This window comes from Manis javanica, chromosome 2 (assembly GCF_040802235.1).
Source record: "Manis javanica isolate MJ-LG chromosome 2, MJ_LKY, whole genome shotgun sequence".
NCBI classification, from domain to species: domain Eukaryota; kingdom Metazoa; phylum Chordata; class Mammalia; order Pholidota; family Manidae; genus Manis; species Manis javanica.
The window spans coordinates 138,622,025-138,644,478 of record NC_133157.1 but is presented as its reverse complement, the minus strand read 5'-3'; the positions used below and the strand labels follow the sequence as shown (position 1 = coordinate 138,644,478).

General features: G+C 37.7%; 1 protein-coding gene across 6 annotated transcripts in view; it reads right to left on the bottom strand.

Moving 5' to 3' along the window:
- The window catches only part of LOC140843023 (ankyrin repeat domain-containing protein 26-like), a 52,847-nt gene that overhangs the window by 15,665 nt on the left and 14,728 nt on the right, over nucleotides 1–22,454 (bottom strand). For all 6 annotated transcript variants that reach the window (XM_073229496.1, XM_073229498.1, XM_073229495.1 and 3 more), the window contains 3 exons: nucleotides 10,518–10,655; nucleotides 8,400–8,476; nucleotides 235–303 (listed from right to left, as the gene is read on the bottom strand). In XM_073229496.1, the coding sequence (XP_073085597.1) occupies nucleotides 235–303; nucleotides 8,400–8,476; nucleotides 10,518–10,655 (284 nt within the window). The remainder of the gene's footprint in view (nucleotides 1–234; nucleotides 304–8,399; nucleotides 8,477–10,517; nucleotides 10,656–22,454) is intronic.

Here is a 22,454-nt window from a genome sequence, read left to right as displayed (position 1 = left end):
TATATGAAGCCATGCAGAGGTGATCAGGGGTTGAATTCCCTATGCTTTTTTCTTACCTTCTGTGTTCTCTCTGTCCTCTGGAAGCTGTGATTCACAAAGGTCAGAGTTTATAATCCTCTAACAGAAACACAGCTCCAATATTAATCTTTCCTTTATCTCTGTAGGTCATCTGTCCAAATTCTGTGGATGCCGACTGATTTTTGTTCATTGACAGTGACACAAATGGACACTAACCTTCATTTTTCAGATCCCCAGGTGTTTGACTGGACACGTCACTAACAGTGATAGCAGGAGAGTCCGAACCTGAAAAATTGGAAAACAAGGTTTCCATGTGTTAGTCTGTAAGTAATGATACAAATTTGGCTAACTTACACAACGTGTTTATCAGAGAAGCACTCCTACATCCTCCCCTCCCCACTGAAACACACTGCTCCCTCACTGCTTACATGGGCATTTTACATGCCTTGTACTGCCATTCACATAGGTAAGCCTAATTAACTAACCCCGTCTACGTACAGCTGCCTAGCACAAGCCACTAGCGATCACCATTCTCCCAGGAGAGGAAGGCCACATACCAGCAAGAAGGGACATTCTCGCAGCCCCCACATGTGTCAGTTCCCCACAACTACCTCTATCACCATGAAAAGGCAGAATAATTTGACACAGACCAGACCAACCCAGACATCCTCCCCTGAGATGGAATCTGGGGCGATAGACCTAACCAATCTCCCTGAAAAAGAATTCAAAATAAAGGTTTTAACCATGCTGATGGAGCTGCAGAGAAATATGGAAGAGGTAAGGGATGATATCTGGAAGGAGATCACAGAAATGAAACAATCTCTGGAAGGATTTATAAGCAGAATGGAAAATATGCAAGAGGCCATTGATTGAATAGAAACCAGAGAACAGGAACACATAGAAGCTGACACAGAGAGAGAGATAAAAGGATCTCCAGGAATGAAACAATATTAAGAGAACTGTGTGACCAATCCAAAAGGAACAATAGACACATTATAGGGGTACCAAAAGAGGAGAGAGAAAAGGGATAGAAAGTGTATTTGAAGAAATAATTGCTGAAAATTACCCAAACTGGGGGAGGAAATAATCATTCAGAGCACAGAAGTACACAGAACTCCCAACACAAGGGACCCAAGGAGGACAACACCAAGACACATAATGATTAAAATGGCAAAGATCAAGGACAAGGAAAGAGTTTTAAAAGCATCTAGAGACAGGAAAAAGGTCACCTACAAAGGAAAACTCATCAGTTTAACATCAGACTTCTCAACAGAAACCTTACAGGCCAGAAGAGAATGGCACAACATATTTAATGCAATGAAACAGAAGGGCATTGAACCAAGGATACTGTATCCAGCAAGATTTTCATTTAAATATGAAGGAGGGATTAAAAAATTCCCAAACAAGCAAGTTTAGGGACTTTGCCTAACACAAACCACCTCTAAAGGGTATTTTAGAGGGACTGCTCTAGATGGAAGCACTCCAAAGGCTAAACAGATGTCACCAGAGAAAATAAAATCACAGCTAAAAAAGCAGAACTATCAAATATTAACTAAAGGCAAAAAATGAAATCAACTACCCCCAAAAGCAGTCAAAGGAAACAACAAAGAACACACAAATAAACCACCTAATGTACAAAGAATGGAGGAGGAGGAATAAGAAGGGAGAGAAATAACCATCAGACTGTGTTTATATTAGCACAATAAGTGAGTGAATTTAGACAGTAAGATAGTAAAGAACCTAACCTTGAACCTTTGGTAACCATGAACCTACAGCCTGCAATAGCAGTAAGTACATATCTTTCAATAATCACCCTACATGCAAATGGACTGAATGCACCAATCAAAAGACACAGAGTAATAGAATGGATAAAAAAAGCAAGACCCATCTATATGCTGCTTACAAGAGACTCACCTCAAACCGAAACACATGCACAGACTAAAAGTCAAGGGATGGAAAAGGATATTTCATGCAAACAACACAGAGAAAAAAGCAGGTATTGCAGTACTACTATCAGACAAAATAGACTTCAAAACACAGAAAGTCATAAGAGATAAAGAAGGACATTATATAATGATAAATGGGTCATTCCAACAAGAGGACGTAACCATTATAAATACATACGCACCCAATACAGGAGCACCAACATATGTGAAACAAATACAGAATTAAAGGAGGAAATAGAAGGCAATGCATTTATTTTAAAAGACTTCAACATACCACTCACTCCAAAGGACAGATCCACCAGACAGAAAATAAGTAAGGACACAGAGGCACTGAACAACACACTAGGACAGATGGACTGCATAGACATCTATAGAACTCTACACACCAAAAGGACAGGATACACATTCTTCTAAAGTGCAAATGGAACATTCTCCAAAATAGACCACATACTAGGCCACAAAAAGAGCCTCAGTAAATTAAAAAAGAAATTCTACCAACCAACTTCTCAGACCCACAGGTATAAAACTAGAAATAAATTTTACAAAGAAAGCAAAAAGGCTCACAAACACATGGAGGCTTAACAACATGCTCCTAAATAATCAATGGATCAATGACCAAATCAAAATACAGATCAAGCAATATATGGAAAGAAATGACAACAACACAAAGCCCCAACTTCTGTGGGACACAGTAAAAGCATTTTTAAGAGGAAATTATATAGCAACCCAGGCATATTTAAAGAAGGAAGAACAATCCCAAATGAATAGTCTAAAGACACAATTATTGAAATTGGAAAAAGAAGAACAAATGAGACCTAAAGTCAGCAGAAGGAGGGACATAGTAAAGATCAGAGAAGAAATAAATAAAGTTGAGAAAAATAAAACAATAGAAAAAAATCAATGAAACCAAGAGCTGGTTCTTCAAGAAAATAAACAGAATAGATACACCTCTAGCCAGATTTATTAAGAGAAAAAGAGAATCAACACACATCAACAGAATCAGAAACGAGAAAGGAAAAATCACGATGGACCCCACAGAAATACAAAGAATTATTAGAGAATACTATGAAAATCTATGCGCTAACAAGCTGGAAAACCTAGGAGAATTGGACAACTTCTTAGAGAAACACAACCTTCCAAGGCTGACCAAGGAAGAAAAACAAAATCTAAACAAACCAATTACCAGCAAAGAAATTGAAGCAGTAATCAAAAACCTACCCAGGAACAAAACCCCCGGGCCAGATGGATTTACCTCGGAATTTTATCAGACATACAGAGAAGACATAAAACCCATTCTTCTTAAAGTTTTCCAGAATATAGAAAAGGAGGGATTTTTCCCAAACTCATTCTATGAAGCCAACATCACCTTAACACCAAAACCAGGCAAAGACACCACCAAAAAAGAAAATTGCAGACCAATATCCCTGATGAATGTAAATGCAAAAATACTCAAAAAAATATTAGCAAACCAAATTCAAAAATACATCATAAGGATCATACACCATGACCAAGTGGGATTCATCCCAGAGATGCAAGGATGGTACAACATCTGAAAATCCATCAACATTATCCACCACATAAATAAAAAGAAAGACAAAAACCACATGATCATCTCCATAGATGCTGTAAAAGCATTCAACAGAATTCAACATCCATTCATGATAAAAACTCTCAGCAAAATAGGTATAGAGGGCAAGTACCTCAACATAATAAAGTCTATATATGACAAACCCACAGCCAACATCCTACTTAACAGCAAGAAGCTGAAAGCTTTTCCTCTGAGATCAGGAACAAGACAGGGATGCCCACTCTCCCCACTGTTAGTCAACATAGTACTGGAGGTCCTAGCCACGGCAATTAGACAAAACAACAAAATACAACCAATCCAAATTGGTAAAGAAGAACTTAAGCTGTCACTATTTGCAGATGACATGATACTGTACATAAAAAACCCTAAAGACTCCACTCCAAAACTACTACAACTGATATCAGAATACAGCAAAGTTGCAGGATACAAAATTAGCACACAGAAATCTGTGGATTTCCTATACACTAACAATGAACTAATAGAAAGAGAAATCAGGAAAACAATTCTATTCACAATAGCATCAAAAAGAATAAAATACCTAGGAATAAACCTAACCAAGGAAGTAAAAGACCTATACCTTGAAATCTATAAGACACTCCTAAGAAATATTAAAGAGGACACTAGCACATAGAAACTCATCCCATGCTCTTGGCTAGGAAGAATCAATATCATCAAAATGGCCATACTGCCCAAAGAAATAAAGAGATTTGATGCAATCCCTATCAAATTACCAACAACATTCTTCAATGAACTGGAACAAATTGTTCAAAAATTCATATGGGAACAAATTCGTATGGGAACACCAAAGACCCCAAATAGCCAAAACAGTCCTGAGAAGGAAGAATGAAGTGGGAGGCATCTCGCTCCCCAACTTCAAGCTCTACTACAAAGCCACAGTAATCAAGATAATTTGGTACTGGCACAAGAACAGAGTTACAAACCAGTGGAACAGAATAGAGACTCCAGACATTAACCCAAACATATATGGTCAATTAATATACAATAAAGGAGCCATGGACATACAATGGGGAAATGGCAGTCTCTTCAAAAGATGGTGCTGGCAAAACTGGACAACTAGATGTAAGAGAATGAAACTGGTCACTGTCTAAACCCATATACACAAGTAAATTCAAAATGGATCAAAGACCTGAATGTAAGTCATGAAACTGTAAAACTCCTAGAAAAAAACATAGGCAAAAATCTCTTGGATGTAAACATGAGCAACTTCTTCATGAACATATCTCCCCAGGAAGGGGAAACTAAAGCAAAAATGAACCAGTGGGACTATATCAAGCTGAAAAGCTTCTGTACAGCAAAGGACACCATCAATAGAACAAAAAGGTACCCTACAGTATGGGAAAATATATTCATAAATGACAGATCTGATAAAGCGTTCACATCCAAAATATATAAAGAGCTCATACACCTCAAGAAACAAAAAGCAAATAATCCAATAAAAAAATGGTTAGAGGAGCAGAATAGACAGTTCTCCAAAGAAGAAATTCAGATGGCTAACAGAAACATGAAATGATGCTCCACATCGCTAGTCATCAGAGAAATGCAAATTAAAACACTATGAGATATTACCTCACACCAGTAAGGATCGCCACCATCCAAAAGACAAACAACAATAAATGTTGGCAAGGTTGTGGAGAAAAGGGGAACCCTTCTACACTGCTGGTGGGAATGTAAATTAGTTCAACCATTGTGGAAAGCAGTATGGAGGTTCCTCAAAATGCTCAAAATAGAAATACCATTTGATCCAAGAATTCCACTCCTAGGAATTTACCCTACGAACACAGTAGCCCAGTTTGAAAAATACAGATGCACCCCTGTTTATTGCAGCACTGTTTAGAATAGCCAAGAAATGGAAACAACCTAACTGTCCATCAGTAGATGAATGGATAAAGAAGATGTGGTACATATACACAGTGGAATATTATTCAGCCATAAGAAGAAAACAAATCCTACCATTTGCAATAACATGGATGGAGCTAGAGCATATTATTCCCAGTGAAATAAGCCAGGTGGAGAAAGACAAGTATCAAATGATTTCACTCATAGATGGAGTATAAGAACAAAGAAAAACTGAAGGAACAAAACAGCAGCAGAATCACAGAACCCAAGAATAGACTAGCAGTTACCAAAGGGAAAGGGATTAGGAAGAATATGTGGGAAGGGAGGGATAAGTGTGGGGAAAAAGAAAGAGGGCCTTACGATTAGCATGTATAATGTAGGGCAGGCATAGGGAGGGAGGTGCAACACAGTGAAGACAAGTAGTGATTCTATAGCATCTTACTATGCTGGTGAAATGACTGTAATGGGGTGACATGGGGTGTCTTGGTGAAGAGTGGAGCCTAGTAAACATAATGTTCTTCATGTAACTGTAGATTAATGATAACAAAAAATTATAAGACAAGTTGATAGACTGTGTACATATAGGAGGCGGCACTGTGTAGTCAATTACCAATATTTCCCATTACTCCTGGTCGAGCCAACTCTAAATTACATAAAGTCATAGAAAAGACAAGGAATATTTTAATTTTTGGCTTTGGAAGGTGCTCTTTTAGTTACACTTAATGTAGCTGTAACTAATACTTGTGAATTCAGGGCTATAAAAATAAAACTAGGAGACTATGTTTGGTCTGAGTAGGCAGTCTTTAGCTATCTATCTAATTTCCCAAAACAGTCCCTAAACTCTAAACACAATCCTGCTACACACTCTTAAGTATATTCTCAATACTAGCCTAGAAGAAATTACTCTTTCTCCTAATTCCCATTTTACATGCCCTGTACTGGTATTCACGTAGGGAAGCCTAATTAACTAACCACAGTCCCTCATTTATTTCTACTTTTATATTTTCTACTATCACTTACTTTGACTTGCTCATCAATCTCTATTACCTATTCTATATTCTGTAGAGCTTAATGAGGAATTAAGATTCTATAAGGTATGAATTTCATTATTAATGAAATTTATGGGTAACCACTTATTTTACATTTAAACGTGCATAATGGTTATTGGGTGCTATAGAGACATAGGTTTTAAAAAAGTTGTCAGTGAATGGCATCACTTTAATTACAGTATGCACCAGGATGTTCAGAATTCACTTGTTAAACCTGAATAAGCACAGTCAGTTTATGTGCGAAAAGACAGCCTTGAGTGACCTGTTTCCAAGTTAAAAGAGGGCAAGTCAACTCCAGAGTATAGAGTGCCATGAGTTAGGAAATGAATATATAACAAAATTATTTTTTCTTTAAGATAAAATCATCAGATTTAAACTCTAAATTTTAAGCAAGTGAGCAAAAAAAGAAATTTGGATGGAAACTTTGAAGCCCTTCCATCACAAGGACTGGTAAAAGTTTCATCCATGAGCCCGGCCTGGCTTAAAGCGGTGGTTGTGAAGCATTACCTGGGAGTCCCTGGAGTCCCAAGATCCATCTGCTCATGGGGTCCAAGAGGTCCAAGTATTTTTGCTATAAAGCTCAATGTTACTTGCCATTTCCATTCTCATTCCCTTTACAAGCATACAGTGTAATGTTCCAGAGATATGGTATGTGATAACATCAGAGCTCTAACGGCTAATGTGATGTATGATCATGTACATTTGTATTTAAAATGTTTCAGTTTTAACTTCTAATATGACTATCAATAGATACAACCCATTTAACTAAAAGTTCCTAGGAAATCTCAGTAATTTTAATAATACAGAGGAATCCTAAGACCAAAACATTTCAGAATTACTATTCTAAAAGTCTACCAATATTTATTAGGGTATAATTACTTTTCCCATTTTTAATAATCAAAGACCTCTCTCCCTCTCTCTGTGTCACAAATGGCCAACATTGGAAGTTGAATAAATTGAGCACCCGGACTGTGTTCATTTCAGTACCTCAAGATGGGCTGATATGAGTCCAAAGAAACAAAAACTTCCTTTGGCTGTGTCACCTTCTGTGTTTTCCTTCACTGTGTCCTCTATATGAAGGGTCATCAAGCTGTGGCCCACAGGCCAAATCCAGTCTGCCATCTGGCTTCGAAACAGTCGTCTGGGAGCAGTCATGCTTATTACTCACTTATGTCTTGTCTATGACTGCTTTCAAACTATTATGGCCCCACTTAGCAGATGTGACAGCACCTGGTCTCTCTCATTCTGGTTTGACTTAATGAGGTATGAAGCTGGTAACAGGCCATGTTAGTGTAACAGTATGTAAAATAAGCTGCGTTTCTCAATGAGGCATGGCTTTTCTGACTCCCTTACTTCTAGTAGGCGTCTTTAAGAGCCTGTCTCAGCAGTACTGCTGCACACCAGTGAAGTTCTGAGTGTCTGCCATTTATGTATGGTTCTTCCAGGAAGGTATTGCTGTGTTCCCAGTTTCAAAGACAGTTATTTTTATTAGTGAGATAAATCAGTATGTAATAAGAAACATTCATGTACTAAATGTAATTCATTTGCTGTAAAATATTCTATTTTTATTTATCAATTTTTACCTTATTTTCTACTTTATTATGACAAGTTCAATTTGTTATAATGTGATTATAGAGGAAAGATACAACATTTAACTTAAAAATCTTTTATGTACACAGACATATACAATTTTAGGGGTCATGACTAAATGAATTCCTTTTCAGACAATTGAAATAAACAGCATCTCAAATTTTAAGTTAGCTACATTAGCTTTAAAAATAATTCTGAATATTGAACTATTAAGAAACAAATTAAGAAAGAAAAAATATACATGTAACTTATACACTATTTTTCTTCATTGGTCTTTCATTATCAAAACTCCCTTATTCTTACTTTATCTATGGTAGACCACCAAGGGCAATTCAGTATCTCAACTCTTACCTGGAGAAGTTTCAATTATTTTGAGAAGAATTTTTAATTCCCCTTCCACTTTGTACATATCAATTAGTTGGCAAATGCTATGTGTAAAGAAAGGTTACAAACAATATTACTACTTTAGTACTGATTTGAGAAACATTTACCAAATAACATTCCTAAGAGTATTTTGGATAATAACAGGTAATACAAAGCCTTAATTAGCCCATATACTCCAAATTTCTAAGTGTTACAAACTTTTTATTAAGCAAATAATTAAATATGACAAGCAGTAAGATAGAAAGGTGGACCAGTCATGAACTGAGGGCACTATAGCTCAGTAAATGAGTCAGACTTAGCGTGCCATAACGGACGGATGTGTCTTGAACTCAGAAGGCCTAGCTCTATAACCAACAGCTATTTGTTATTGGACAAGCTGCTTCTCTTCAATTCAAAGTCTTGCTCTAGAAATTAGGGATCTTGCTCTAGAAAGTAGGGATCTTGCCGCCTCATTTTACAAAGTTGTTGCAAGGGTTTCATAAGCTACTATACCCCCAAAATGCTCACAGGAACACTCAAGGAATGGAATGATTTGCTCTTCAACTTGAAACTATTTTGGAATACCAAATAAAACCCAGTGGGTTTTCACACGTTCTAACAAGTTAGCTGCCGTGTTCAGAAGACGTTATTATTTTTGGTTAACTGTTCTTTCTTTGTGGTAATTTAGGGGATAAGTAACTTATAAATATACTACCTCATTAAGTTGGATGACAGCATTGTCCCCTATCATTGTAGCTAATCACACCGAGGGCACAAAACAATAGAAGTCAAAACCTGGCGCCGACTGCTACTTTTTCCTCTCCATCTACTCAAACTCTGAACTAGCAGGTCTTTATCTGAACGATGTTTCATCTCCATGTCATCTCCAGTTGACTTGAAAGACTTACCCCTACTCTTGTACATGTGGATTCTGATGAGACATGGATGGGGCTTAGCTCTCCTAATGCCAAGTAACCTACTTGAGATTCAGAGATTCCTGTTGAGTGGCTGGCTTTCTTGTGAGGCAGAATCTGAAAGTATTTTGAAACCTGAACTCCACTCAAGGCACTTTGGAAATTTTCATTATTATGGAAAACAGACCACTTAAGGGGTGAACCTTAATTATGGAATCTCAGGCAAACTGGTCCCACTATTTAGGTCAGGGCAATATGGGGTGTTCCATGACCTAAGAAACCTGCTACCCTGTGGGTACAGAACATCCTAGGAGAAGGCAAGTCTAATCTCTTCCTGCAGCCTTATCTGAACCTCTCTGCTAATATCTGCAGCTAATGGTCCCACCTAATATCGGCAAACAGGACAGACAATATCCTCAAAGGGTGAGTCATTGTGAGGGTCTCAGGCTAGGGTGCAGGCTCTCCATAAGGCTTTTGAGGGTGTGCAGAAAAGTGTGTTGCTGAAGCTAGCAGGCCCAGCTGCCAGAACAGGAAGCTCATGCTCTGGAATAGTGGCTGAACGTACAAGCATATGTACGTGAACTGAGAAAAGGTGTGGCTTTTCCAGTCTAGTGTGGATCACCATGAAGAGAGGAATCTAGAAAGGCAAGGACATCCTGGGAGCAAAGGTCAATCAGGACTGCCTGCAGGGCCATTTCAGTAGCAATGCTGCAGCAGTACAAGCAGTGGAAACAACAGAACATAGAGTGTCCTTTCCCGCCCCCTCCAAGGGACTTATGAAAGAGCACTGTCTCTTTGGTCTTAGGGAAACCCTTAGGTTCTTGGAAAATTCAGGGGGGAGAGTATAGGGGTAGTACCCAGGGAAAAAAAGCAGGATTTTCTCCTATTGTGAACATATCCAGGTAACAGTACAAAATTCGGAGATGTGACATTATTTGTGCCTCATGCATAGCTGATATACATAGAATTAAATGGATAATGTTATATCTTAAAAAAAGTCCTGTGATAAAGAACTGGGCACCATTGCTACCAGTCTAGCTTTTTGCAGGGTTTCTGGCTGATGATGTGCCCTATGTGTAGTGCCAGTCCAAAACTGACTGAACCAAACTATGAAATCACCTGTTACATATTGAGTAACAGTTATTTTAAACATTAGTTCAGTGGTAGCTAGCATTTTAATGTAAATACTTACGTATTCAAACCTCTCTTACAAGCATAATTTTCTGCAGTCCATCCAAGGGTATCTTCCGAAAAGACATCAATATCTTGCTGAAGAAGCAGCCTGGCTATAACTGTTGATCCATTATCTATAGCAAGCATGAGTGTTGTTCTAAAATGACAGAGAAGTAACTTCACCCTTAGGAACTTTGTTACTTAAATAGCTAACTTGATACACTTTACCAAGTTAAAATCTTGCCTGTCTGTGTAGAACTGACCATTCTCATGGTCAAGGGTTCATCTTTGTAAATTACCTCCAAGACTAAAAGGAAGGGACAAAAAGGAAGCCTTTTGTCCCACTTGGCTGTTATGTAGTAGAAGTTACTTCTTTCAAGTCCTCTGGTGGACAAGAAACTATAGTGAGGTCACTTTTCTGAAATAGGTGAAGATTTAAATGAAGAATCCCCCATTTCTTCCTTAGTCCAGTATATTATACTTGAAAAAGACTGAAGTCTGATATATTAAAGCTTTTGCAGGCTTATAACAATATTAGTAATAATGGTAATACTCATAGTTGCAGTTAAGATGCTAAGTATGTGCTAGGCACTAAACTAAATGATGTATCTATAATCTTACTTATACACAACCACCCTTGAAGGAGATATTATAATCCTTTTTTATATACTGGTGCTGATAAGTAATGTTCCCAAGGTCACATGCCTAACAAGCAGGAAAGTGAGGTATCACACCCAGTCTTGTGAGAACCTAAAGCCCACCTCTTTTCTCTTTATCACCCACCTATGACTTGTCTTCAGTAAATGGAAAGTTGGTTCAACTAAAGCTATCTTTCTTCCTTCTACCATACCAATGAAAAATAAAAACATCAAAATATATTAGAAGTGAAAAAGGATAAAAACTCATGAGCCCATAGTATCTGGTAATAGTCATTAACAGTCACTTAGGAATAACCTAGTAACATCATTATTCTTTAAAGAAAGCAACTTAAAGCAAAGACACATCCAAAAGACAAAAATCAATTCCTTTTTATGCTCAACAAGCATCTTTTAGGAAAAAATGTATGTAAAGTAGAGGTAAAAAAAAATACTATAAAAGCATTAAGAAGTCCAAAATTGTGTCTTTAAAAAGCCTGTATTTTATAAAAACCAATATGAAACCCACCCTTTAGCTAATCTAAAAATCATGAGCAAAAAAGTCAGATTGCAAATGTCATCAGCTAATATTGTAAAAGAACCCTGCTGTACAGACTGTTGCCTAGTCAGAATCATTGCTTTTCTACTAATGATGCATTGATATTTTTCACTACGTAATTATCAATTAATCCTACACTTAATCTTCTGATGTGTTTATCACGCTAGAGAAATAAAAGGTTTAAAAAAACAATACTGTGCCTTTTTTTCTTATCAACAGCATGTACATTTGCTCCTTTAGTTAACAAATACTTAGCCATTTCATACTTTCTTTGCCTTATAGCAAGCAAAAGTGGTGTGAAGCCTTCCTGTAAAACAGCAAAAACAATTTACAATTTACAAAATCATATATTTCTAAACTGAATAAAAAAGTTATGAAAGATCTTCTGCCCTGAAACATATAATATAGAAGGAAAATAAAAAGTGGCCCCTTCCTTCTCAGCCCTCAGTTTTCACCTGCTGCTCCTTCTCTGGCAATGCCCTTCCTCTACACCTCTTCGACAGACTACCTGCAAAGGCATTCTCCACAACTCACTGCAAATACTGAAGTCTTCCAGGAAGTCTTTGCTTCCCTTCACAGTATTGACCATGGTGTGCTATACTTGCCTTACTGCTTCCATCTAAACCAAGAGTTTCTTGAGGACAGGCGCTATTTCTTAATCTCTCTGTATCTCCAAGCTTTAAGATGTAGTAGGAAGTGCTTTAACTATTTTTACTGAGTTAACCGAAGTGAGTCTCTCTAGGGTACTGTTTCTTACAACAATTATTCCAAAGAATATGTACTTTACGAAAAGTTAATGACTATGCCACAGTGAGAATTCCATGTTCTGTATTTGAGAAATATTTTAAAGCTGTGCTTTATATGTCTAGTACTAAGGAAATCTGTTTAACTATGCTTACTCCCTATCTGCCCAATACTTCTTTGTTGCAAACATTAACATTTGAGGAATTAAGTGTTTCAGGGATAGTTCTGACAGCTTTCCAGTAAAAATGAGGGTTCTTCCCATGTGTACAAAATTGCTTGATTCTTCTATCAATGGTGTCAGGTTCCAAGATGTCAATGTCAAGCACTACTGCTTCGAATGGGTCACTAGAAAATGGACTCTGAATTAAAAGCGACACGCTTCGAATGAAAGGATTGCTTATAACAAAATGGTCCATGGGTTTTGTCCTATAAGAAGACAGTTTTGTTTTACCTTTGCTGTTAGTAAGCTCAATATGAAATTTTAATCCCAATTATAATGATAATCCTGGGCCCACTAAAAAATCTTTTTATTTAGGTTTCCATTTTAATTGCCACTTAAAATTGTATTCCATGCAAAATATGAATCAAATCAAAATATAATGGCTTATCAATAAAACTTCTAATACTGATCTATATGGATTATTTGTAGCATAATGGAAGTTAACTAAATCACTTGCATTTTTAAGGAACAATGTTGAGGGGAAAGATATAATATTGTCTACACTAAACAGATAACCTAACTGACTATAACCATGATCAACCTCATTAGGTTTATAGACATTCCAGTGGGGATAGGATTACCAATAATACATGTAAAAAGTCATTTTAAAAACCACTTATAGAAAAGATGGCGGCATAAGAGGTGAGACAGAGAACTCCTAAAATGACACATAATATGAAACTATAATTAATACAACTAATCCTGAAAGAGCAACAGGAAAGAAGGCTGGACCAGACTACATACACATGGAGAAAAGAGCAGACCTCACAGAATACGGTAACATACCTGACCTGGTGCGACCCAACCCCTTCCACCACCCCAGCCCAGCAGAAGAGGAAGAAACAGAGCAGGGAGTGAGTGGACACCTGGGACTGCTAAACACCTAGCCCTGGAGATCTGCTCTGGGAGCACGAACCTACACTGCATGCTGCTCTGATTTAGTGCGGTTGGAAAGCTAAGACAGGCTGAATACCTGCAGAGATGGAAATTCCAGCTGCTTGTGGAAAACAGGGATTCATATCTGGCTGATGTGGGTGGGCAGTCTGAGAGACTTCCTAAAAGTGAGAGGGCTGCTAAAGGGGCAAGGATTGTGCAGAGCTTACTGCTCAGGAGAAAGGACAGGTAGAAAAAATTGTCTGGGTGCACTCTTCCCAGCAGGTTGGGAGCTTAAACTATCTTCAGGCACTCCATCCCCCTGGCTACATACACAGCTCCAAGGCCCCCACCACCACCATGATACACAGCCTGCTGTGTCTTACTCCCACCCGGCTAGCCTGCAGCTGGCTCAGGATCACAAACCAGCAAAACTTGCCCTGCCATCAGGCCAGCCAGAGGGAAGCCCTGCCTACGGCAGCTGCAAACACTCAGCATAGAAGCTTACACCTGTGTGTTTGGCCCACTGGTTTGGGCACTGGAGACAGGTATAGCAGCCCGGAAGCAGGAAACAGCTCTTTCCTCCACCAAGGCACCAACACAGCTCTGCTGCGACCCCCGACATTGCTCCAGGCACTAAACAGCTACAGAGAGTAGAGCTTCTGGGCACTACAGGGCACCACAGACAAACTATGAACTGTCAAAGGAACTTGGTTCAAAGCAAAATTATGAATACACCTGAGAAAGATTGAAATGAAATAGACCTCATGAATCTTCCTGAAAGATATTTCAAAATAAAAATCATTGACATACTCATGGAGGTATAGAAAAATATTCAAGATCTCAGGAATGAATTTAGGACGGAGATAAAACAGTTGAAGAACACAATGGAGGGTATTAAAAAAGCAGATTAGATACAGTGGAGACAATAAATGAAATAGAAATTAGGGATGTGGAAGAGAAATACAAAGAAGCTGAGGCACAAAGACTGAAAGAATACTGAGAGAACTGTGTGATCAACACAAATGGAACAATATTTGCTTATAGGGGTACCAGAAGAAAAAGATAGAAGGTGTCTTTTAGGAAGTAATTGCTGAAAACTTCCCCAATCTGGGGAAGGAGATAGTCTCTCAGGCCATGGAGGTGCACAGATCTCCCAACACAGGGACCCAAGGACAAAAACACCAAAACATATAATAATTAAAATGGCAAAGATCAAGGATAAGGACAGACTAGTAAAAGAAGCGAGAGAGAGAAATAAGATCATATACAAAGGAAAACCCATCAGGCTTTCATCAGATTTCTCAGCAGAAACCTTACATGCCAGAAATGAGTGGAATGATATATTTAATGCAATGAAGAAGAAGGGCCTTGAACCAAGAAAACTTTATCCAGCAAGATTATCTTTTAAATTTGAAGGAGGGATCAAACAATATCCAGATAAGGAAAGCGGAGAGAATTTAGCTCCCAGAAACCATCTCTACAGTGTATTTTGGAGGGACTGCTACAGATGGAAGTGTTCCTAAGGTTTAATAGCTGTCACCAGAGGTAATAAAAAGGGATAGACAAAAAGTACAGAATCTGATATATAATATATAAAGAATGGAGGAGGAAGAAACGGAGGAAAAAAGAAAAAAAAGAACCTTTAGATTGTATTTGTAATAGCATACTAAGTGAGTTAAGTTAGAGTCTTAGATAGTAAGAAAGTTGCCCTTGAACCTTTGGTAAACACGAATCTAAACCCTACAATGGCAATAAGTACATACCTATTGATAATCAACCTTAAAGTAAATGGTCTGAAAGCACAAATCAAAAGACACAGTCACTGAATGGACAAAAAAACAAGACCCATCTATATGCAGCATACAATAGACTCACTTCAAAATCAAAGACATGCACAGACTAAATGTGAAGGGATGGAAAAAGATAGTTCATGCAACTAATAGGGAGAAAAAATCAGGTGTTGTAGTACTAGTATCAGACAAAATAGACTTTAAAGAAAGTCACAAGAGACAAAGAAGGACATTACATAATGATAAAGGGATCAATCCAACAAGAAGATATAACCATTATAAATATTTATGCTCCCAACACAGGAGTACCTACATACGTGAAAGAAATACTAACTGGATTAAAAGGGAAAACACAATGCAATGCATTCATTCTAGGAGACTTCAACACTCCACTCACTCTGAAGGACAGATCAATCAGACAGAAAGTAAGTAAGGACACAGAGGCACAAACAAAACATTAGAATAGATGGACCTAACGGACATCTACACAACTCTACACCCAAAAGCAGCAGGACATACATTGTTTTCAAGTTCACATGGAACATTTTGCAGAATAGACCACATACCAGGCCACAAAAAAAGACTCAGTAAATTAAAAAAGATAGAAATTGTACCAACCAACTTTTCATATCATAAGGGTATAAAACTAGAAACAAACTGCACAAAGAAAACTAAAAGGCTCACAAATACATGTAGGCTTAACAACATGCTCCTAATCAATCAATGGATCAAAGACCAAAGTAAAGCAGAGATCAAGCAATATATGGAGACAAATGAAAAGATCACCACAATATAGGGACATAATAAAGATCAGAGAAGAAATAAATAAAACTGAGGAGAATAGAACAATAGAAAAAATTAATGAAAGCACTAGCTGGTTCATTGAAAAGTAAACCAAGTAGATAAACCCCTAGCTAGACTTATTAAGAAAAAAAGAGATTCTACACAAATAAACAGAATCAGAAATGAGGAAGGAAAAATCACTACAGACACCACAGAAATACAAAGAATTATTAGAGAATGCTATGAAAATCTGTATGCTAACAAACTGGATAACCTAGAAGAAATGGACAACTTTCTAAAAAAATACAACCTTCCAAGACTGACCCAGGAAGAAACAGAAAATCTAAACAGATCAATTACCAGCAATGAAATTGAATCGGTAATCAAAATACTACCCCAGAACAAAAGCCCCATACCACATGGTTCACCGCTGAATTTTATCAGACAGTTAGAGAAGACATAATACCCATTCTCCTTAAAGTTTTTCAAAAAATAGAAGATGAGGGAATACTTCCTAACTCATTCTATGAAGGCAGCATCACTCCAATACCAAAACCAGGCAAAGACACCACAAAAAAAAAAAAAAAAAAAAGAAAACTACAGACCAATATCCCTGATGAACACAGATGCAAAAATACTCAGCAAGATATTAGCAAAGTGAATTCAAAGATGCATCGAGAGGATCATACACCATGATCAAGTGGGATTCATTACAGGACTACAAGGATGGTATTACATTAGAAAATCCATCATCATCATCCACAAAATCAACAAAAAGAGGGACAAAAACCATATAACCATATGATCTTTCTGTAGATGCTGAAAAAGGATTTGACAGTATTCAACATCCCTTCATGATAAAAACTTTCAAGAAAATGTGTATAGAAGGGCAAGTACCTCAATATAATAAAGGCCGTATCTGACAAAACCGCAGCCAACATCATACTTAACAGCAAGAAGCTGAAAGCTTTTCCTCTAAGATTGGGAACAAGACAAGGATTCCCATTCTCTGTGCTTTTATTCAACATAGTACTGGAGGTCCTAGCCACAGCAATCACACAACACAAAGAAATAAAAAGCATTCAGATTGGTAAAGAAGAATTCAAACTGTCACTGTTTGCAGATGACATGATATTGTATGTAAAGGACCCTAAGGACTCCATTCCAAAACTACTAGAACTAATATCTGAAATCAGCAAAGTTGCAGGATATAAAATTAATACAGAGAAATCTGTTGCATTCCTATACAGTAACGATGAACTAGCAGAAAGAGAAATAAGGAAAACAATTCCATTCACAATAGCAGCAAAAAGAATAAAATACCTAGGAATAAACCTAACCATGGAAGTGAAAGACCTATACTCTGAAAACTACAAGAATCTCCTAAGGGAAATTAAAGAGGATACCTATAAATGGAAAATCATCCCATGCTGTTGGGTAGGAAGAATTAATATTGTTAAAATCGCCATCCTGCCTAAATCAATCTACAGATTCAACACAATCCCTAACAAAATACCGACGGCATTCTTCAATGAACTGGAATAGTTCTAAAATTGATATGGAACCACAAAAGAACCCAAATAGCCAAAGCAATCCTGAGAAGGAAGAATAAAGCAGGGGGACTGCGCTTCCCAACCTCAAGCTCTACCTCAAACCACAGTAATCAAGACAATTTGGTACTGGCACAAGAACAGAGCCATAGACCAGTGGAACAGAATGGAGAGTCCAGATATTAACCCAAGCATATGTGGTCAATTAATGTATGATAGAGGAGCCATTGATATACAATGGGGAAATGACAGCCTCTTCAACAGCTGATGTTGGAAAAACTGGACAGCTAAATGTAAGAGAATGAAACAGGATTATTTTGTAACTACATACACAAAAGTAAATTTGAAATTGATCAAAGACCTGAATGGAAGTCATGAAACTATAAAACTCTTAGACATAAGCAACTTCTTCATGAACATATCTCCGCAGGCAAGGGAAACAAAAGCAAAAATGAACAAGTGGGACTATATCAAACTAAAAAGCTTCTGTACAGCAAAGGACACCATCAGATTAAGAAAAAGGCATCCTGCAGTATGGGAGAATACATTCATAAATGACAGATCCAATAATGGGTTGACCTCCAAAATACAGAAAGAGCTCAGGCACCTCAACAAACAAAAAGCAAATAACCCAATTAAAATGTGGGCACAGGATCTGAACAGACACTTCTCTAAAGAAGAAATTCAGATGCCCAACTGGCATGTGAAAAGATGCTCCAAATCACACAAATCAGAGAAATGCAAATTAAAACCTCAGTGAGATATGACCTCACACCAGTTAGGATGGCCAACATCAAAAGGACAAAACAACAACAAATGATGGTGAGGTTGTGGAGGAAAGGAATCCCTCCTACACTGCTGATGGGAATGTAAATTGGTTCAACCATTGTGGAAAGTAGTATGGAGGTTCCTCAGAAAACTAAAAATAGAAATACCATTTGACCCAGGAATTCCACTCCTGGGAATTTACCCTAAGGATGCAGGAACCAGTTTGAAAAAGACATAGGTGCACCCCTATGTTTTTGGCAGCACTATTTACAATAGCCAAGAAATGGAAGCAATCTAAGGGTCCCTCAGTAGATGAATGGATAAAGAAGATGTGGTACATATATACAATGGAACACTATTCAGCCATAAGAAGAAAACAAATCCTACCATTTGCAACAACGTGGATGGAGCTAGAGGGTATTATGCTCAGTGAAATAAGCCAGGCAGAGAAAGAAAAGTGTCAAATGCTTTCACTCTTCTGTGGAGTGTAAGATCAAAGCAAAAAGTTAAGGAACAAAACAGCAGCAGACTCACAGATCCCATGAATGGAATAACAGTTACCAAAGGGAAACGGACTGGGGAGGACGGGTGGGAAGGGAGGGATAAGCGTAAAAAGGGGCATTATGATTAGCATACATAATGTGTGTGTGGGGGGACACGGGAAAGGCAGTTTAACACAGATAAGTAGTGATTCTGTAACATCTTACTACACTAGTGGACAGTGAACTTAATGGGGTATGTGGTGGGGACTTGATAATGGGGGGAATCTAGTAACCACAATATTGTTCATGTAGGTGTATGTTAGTGATGTATCAATAAATAAATGAATGAATAAATAAAAATAAGCAAATAAAAAGGGAATAAGTAAATATAAACCTCTTATAAATTCTAATTTAAGTCAATCCTATTCCTGAGATTAATATATGATGTAAACTCTACATTGTAAATTAATACAAACCATCTCAAAAATCTTTAATATTTATCAAAAAATACTATAAAATAGTCTAACGTCAAATTGTAACCTCCAGTGTTTATAGAGGCGAAGTAGGTGACTCAAGGAAGTAAAGACCCCAGGTGGGGACAGGGGAACAGAAAAAGGGGAAGCCCTCTGCACAGCACCACACCTCAGAGTAGGCATGGCTCCACGTTGCAGATATGATCCTTTAAGAGAAGCCTGAAGCCCAGATTTCTACATGAGTCTCCTTCATTTTAAATATTGACTCAATTTATTGGGGCAAATTAAGTGTATTCAGGGGCCACAGTTAGTCTATAGTTCACTTGTTTTATATTTTTCACATTTCCCAGTGGTTGTGTATAAAACAAATCAGTGTATGCAAAAATCTTCCCTTTTTTAGTATCATATGGTTTACCAAAACACTGGGCCCCAACATGTAATAAAAATTGCTGTTAAGATTCATAATACCCAGAAATAGGATCACTCCTACACTGTTGGTGGGACTGCAAATTGGTAAAACCACTGTGGAAAGCAGTATGGAGGTTCCTCAAAAGACTAAAAATAGAAATACCGTTTGACCCAGGAATTCCACTCCTGGAAATTTGCCTGAAGAAAACAAAATCCCTGCTTCAAAAACATATATGCACCCCTATGTTTATTGTCACACCGTTTACAATAGCCAAAATGTGGAAGCAACCTAAGCATCCATCAGTAGATGACTGGATAAAGATGTGGTACATATACAATGGAATATTATTTTGCTCTGAAAAGGAAATCCTGCCACTTGCAACAACATGAATGCATCTTGAGGGTATTATGATCAGGGAGATAAGCCAGGTGGAGAAAGACAAATACCATCTGATTTCACTTATTTGTGGAATATAAAAAGAAGAAAAAGAAAAAGAACAAAACGGCATTAGACTCACAGACACTGAGAAGCGTCTAGTGGTTACGAAGGGGGAGCAAACTAGGCAGGGATGTTGGAGGGAGGAGGAGGGGTACTATAGAACCATCGTGCTGTACATTTGATAAAAACCAAAAATGACTCATAATACCACCTCAAAGAATTTTTCCAATGCTTATGAAAGCTACAATCTATTTTTATTTAATTCTCCCAGATTGTTAATCAAATGGATAACTAGTTCTTAGGACTGCTGAACCTAAACTATTAAAACAATTCCCATCTCTTTTGTCACTAATTACATGGATTTCGTTATTTAAAATTGCAATTCTAATTATGCCAGGGATCTATGAATTTAACAGACATACTGAGACACTCTATCACACGGCTTCAGCTAAAAAGAAGGTCCATGATTTACTACTACTGCCATCGGAGAACCCTGCTTGTGATAACCAATTTGTTGGCCTAATGACTTTAATGATACCAAAAGATGCAAAATCCTTCAAGGGTCAGCCTCTACTTATTAAGACTATCCAGAAGCAAATTACTAAAGACTCTTTGAGTGCTAGGGAATAACTGATGGCTGGAAGGAAAAACATGTTTTGTTTAGGCCAACAGATATCGCCAGTAATATTCTTTTTAAACTTCTCAGTCACAGAGGTAGGGCCAGATGGAAGTCAGGCTAAAATTGTCAGAAAGGAGAGAGCTGAAGGAAGTAGTAACCTATCAAACTCCAACTCTTCTAGAGATTTCTTAAGTTTGTGAGATCTGCAAATTTATATATTACACCTATCCATTCAGTAGTTCTTAAGAAAGAGTTGTATCAGTACCTCAAGGAAATATTTCCAAATATATATATATATATATAGGCCTTACTGGACTTGGTTTTTTAAAGTTTCCCAGGCAATTGGATTCACCAGCACAACTCTAGCTGAGCACTGGTGCACTGGACAATCACGTCATTCTCCTCTCACATACATGGTTAATTCCTGCTATCACTTGAGGATTTTGTCAAAGAAAGGAAAGCACAAGAGATGAGTCACTTAGCAAAACTGCATTTAATTTTTCTCCGTGGGGGCAGAACAGGGACTTGTAAGGAAACCCAAAATGTAACTTGGTTTTGTTATTCATAAACTCCTCCCTTCCCATCAAGATGTTCTAGGTCGGAAGGCAGAGTTTAGCTCTCATCTATGTGGCTGTTTCTGAGAGAACAGGATATATCAGTTCATTACATCATCTTCCCTTGTTTCCCACTTCACCACCACCTGTTCTCTGCCAATCTGGTTCCTCAGAGTCCTCCTAAAGTTGATCTCTAAGCAAGTTTACAACCCATTCATCCTCTTTCCCAAACAAACAATTATTTTCCCTCAAGGCTGAAGACATCTTGCCTAAACAGAGAAAAACAAGGAAAAAGCAAACACAAAAAAACCTCTTCTTGTTTTCCCTTCATGTGCCCAAATTCCAAATTGGCCTGTATATTTCTGATTGCTCTCTCCTTTTCCCTTTCCTTTTTCCCTCTGAAACTTTAGTCAGTGAAAGAGGAATCGCTTTTACATTAGTCACTTTTTTAAATAAAATAGGAACCTGTCAACTGTAGCCACAATTTCAGATTATAAAATGCATTTCTTTTGCTTTCTTTTTAGATAAAGCCTGTTTCCAAAGAAAACTTGGCTTTCCTGTGTTGCTTTACACCAATTAGAAAAAAACTTGGGTGGGGAAAAAAATATTTGAAAGAAAAGCTGTACTTCAGCAAATTCAGTGTTTTCACAAACATCTGCCATAAACGCATGTAAATAAAGCTGTACCCTAATGCTTCCTCAGAAGAGCCATTATTTTAAGTGAAATCAGTTATTTCAAAATATTTTCAGTCAGGAAATGCTTGATTTTTCCAAATACGTAAAATTGACCCTAACTATATTAACCTGTTGGGGCTGCAGCTTGGGAGGTAATGTACGTCCAGAAGAAACAGCAGGTAGATCAGCTTCATCATCACCTGTTCCCTACATACAGCTACAAACCGGTGAGGAGCTGCACAAGGCTGAGCAGGAGCTACTCTGTGAAGTGAGAAACCCTAAGGTGGTACATGGCTGGCAGAGTGGCTGCCAGTACAAGGGAATTGCCCTGCTGATGTCAAGATGTGACCCAAACCCCTCACTGGATCTTCAGAGCCCTGGG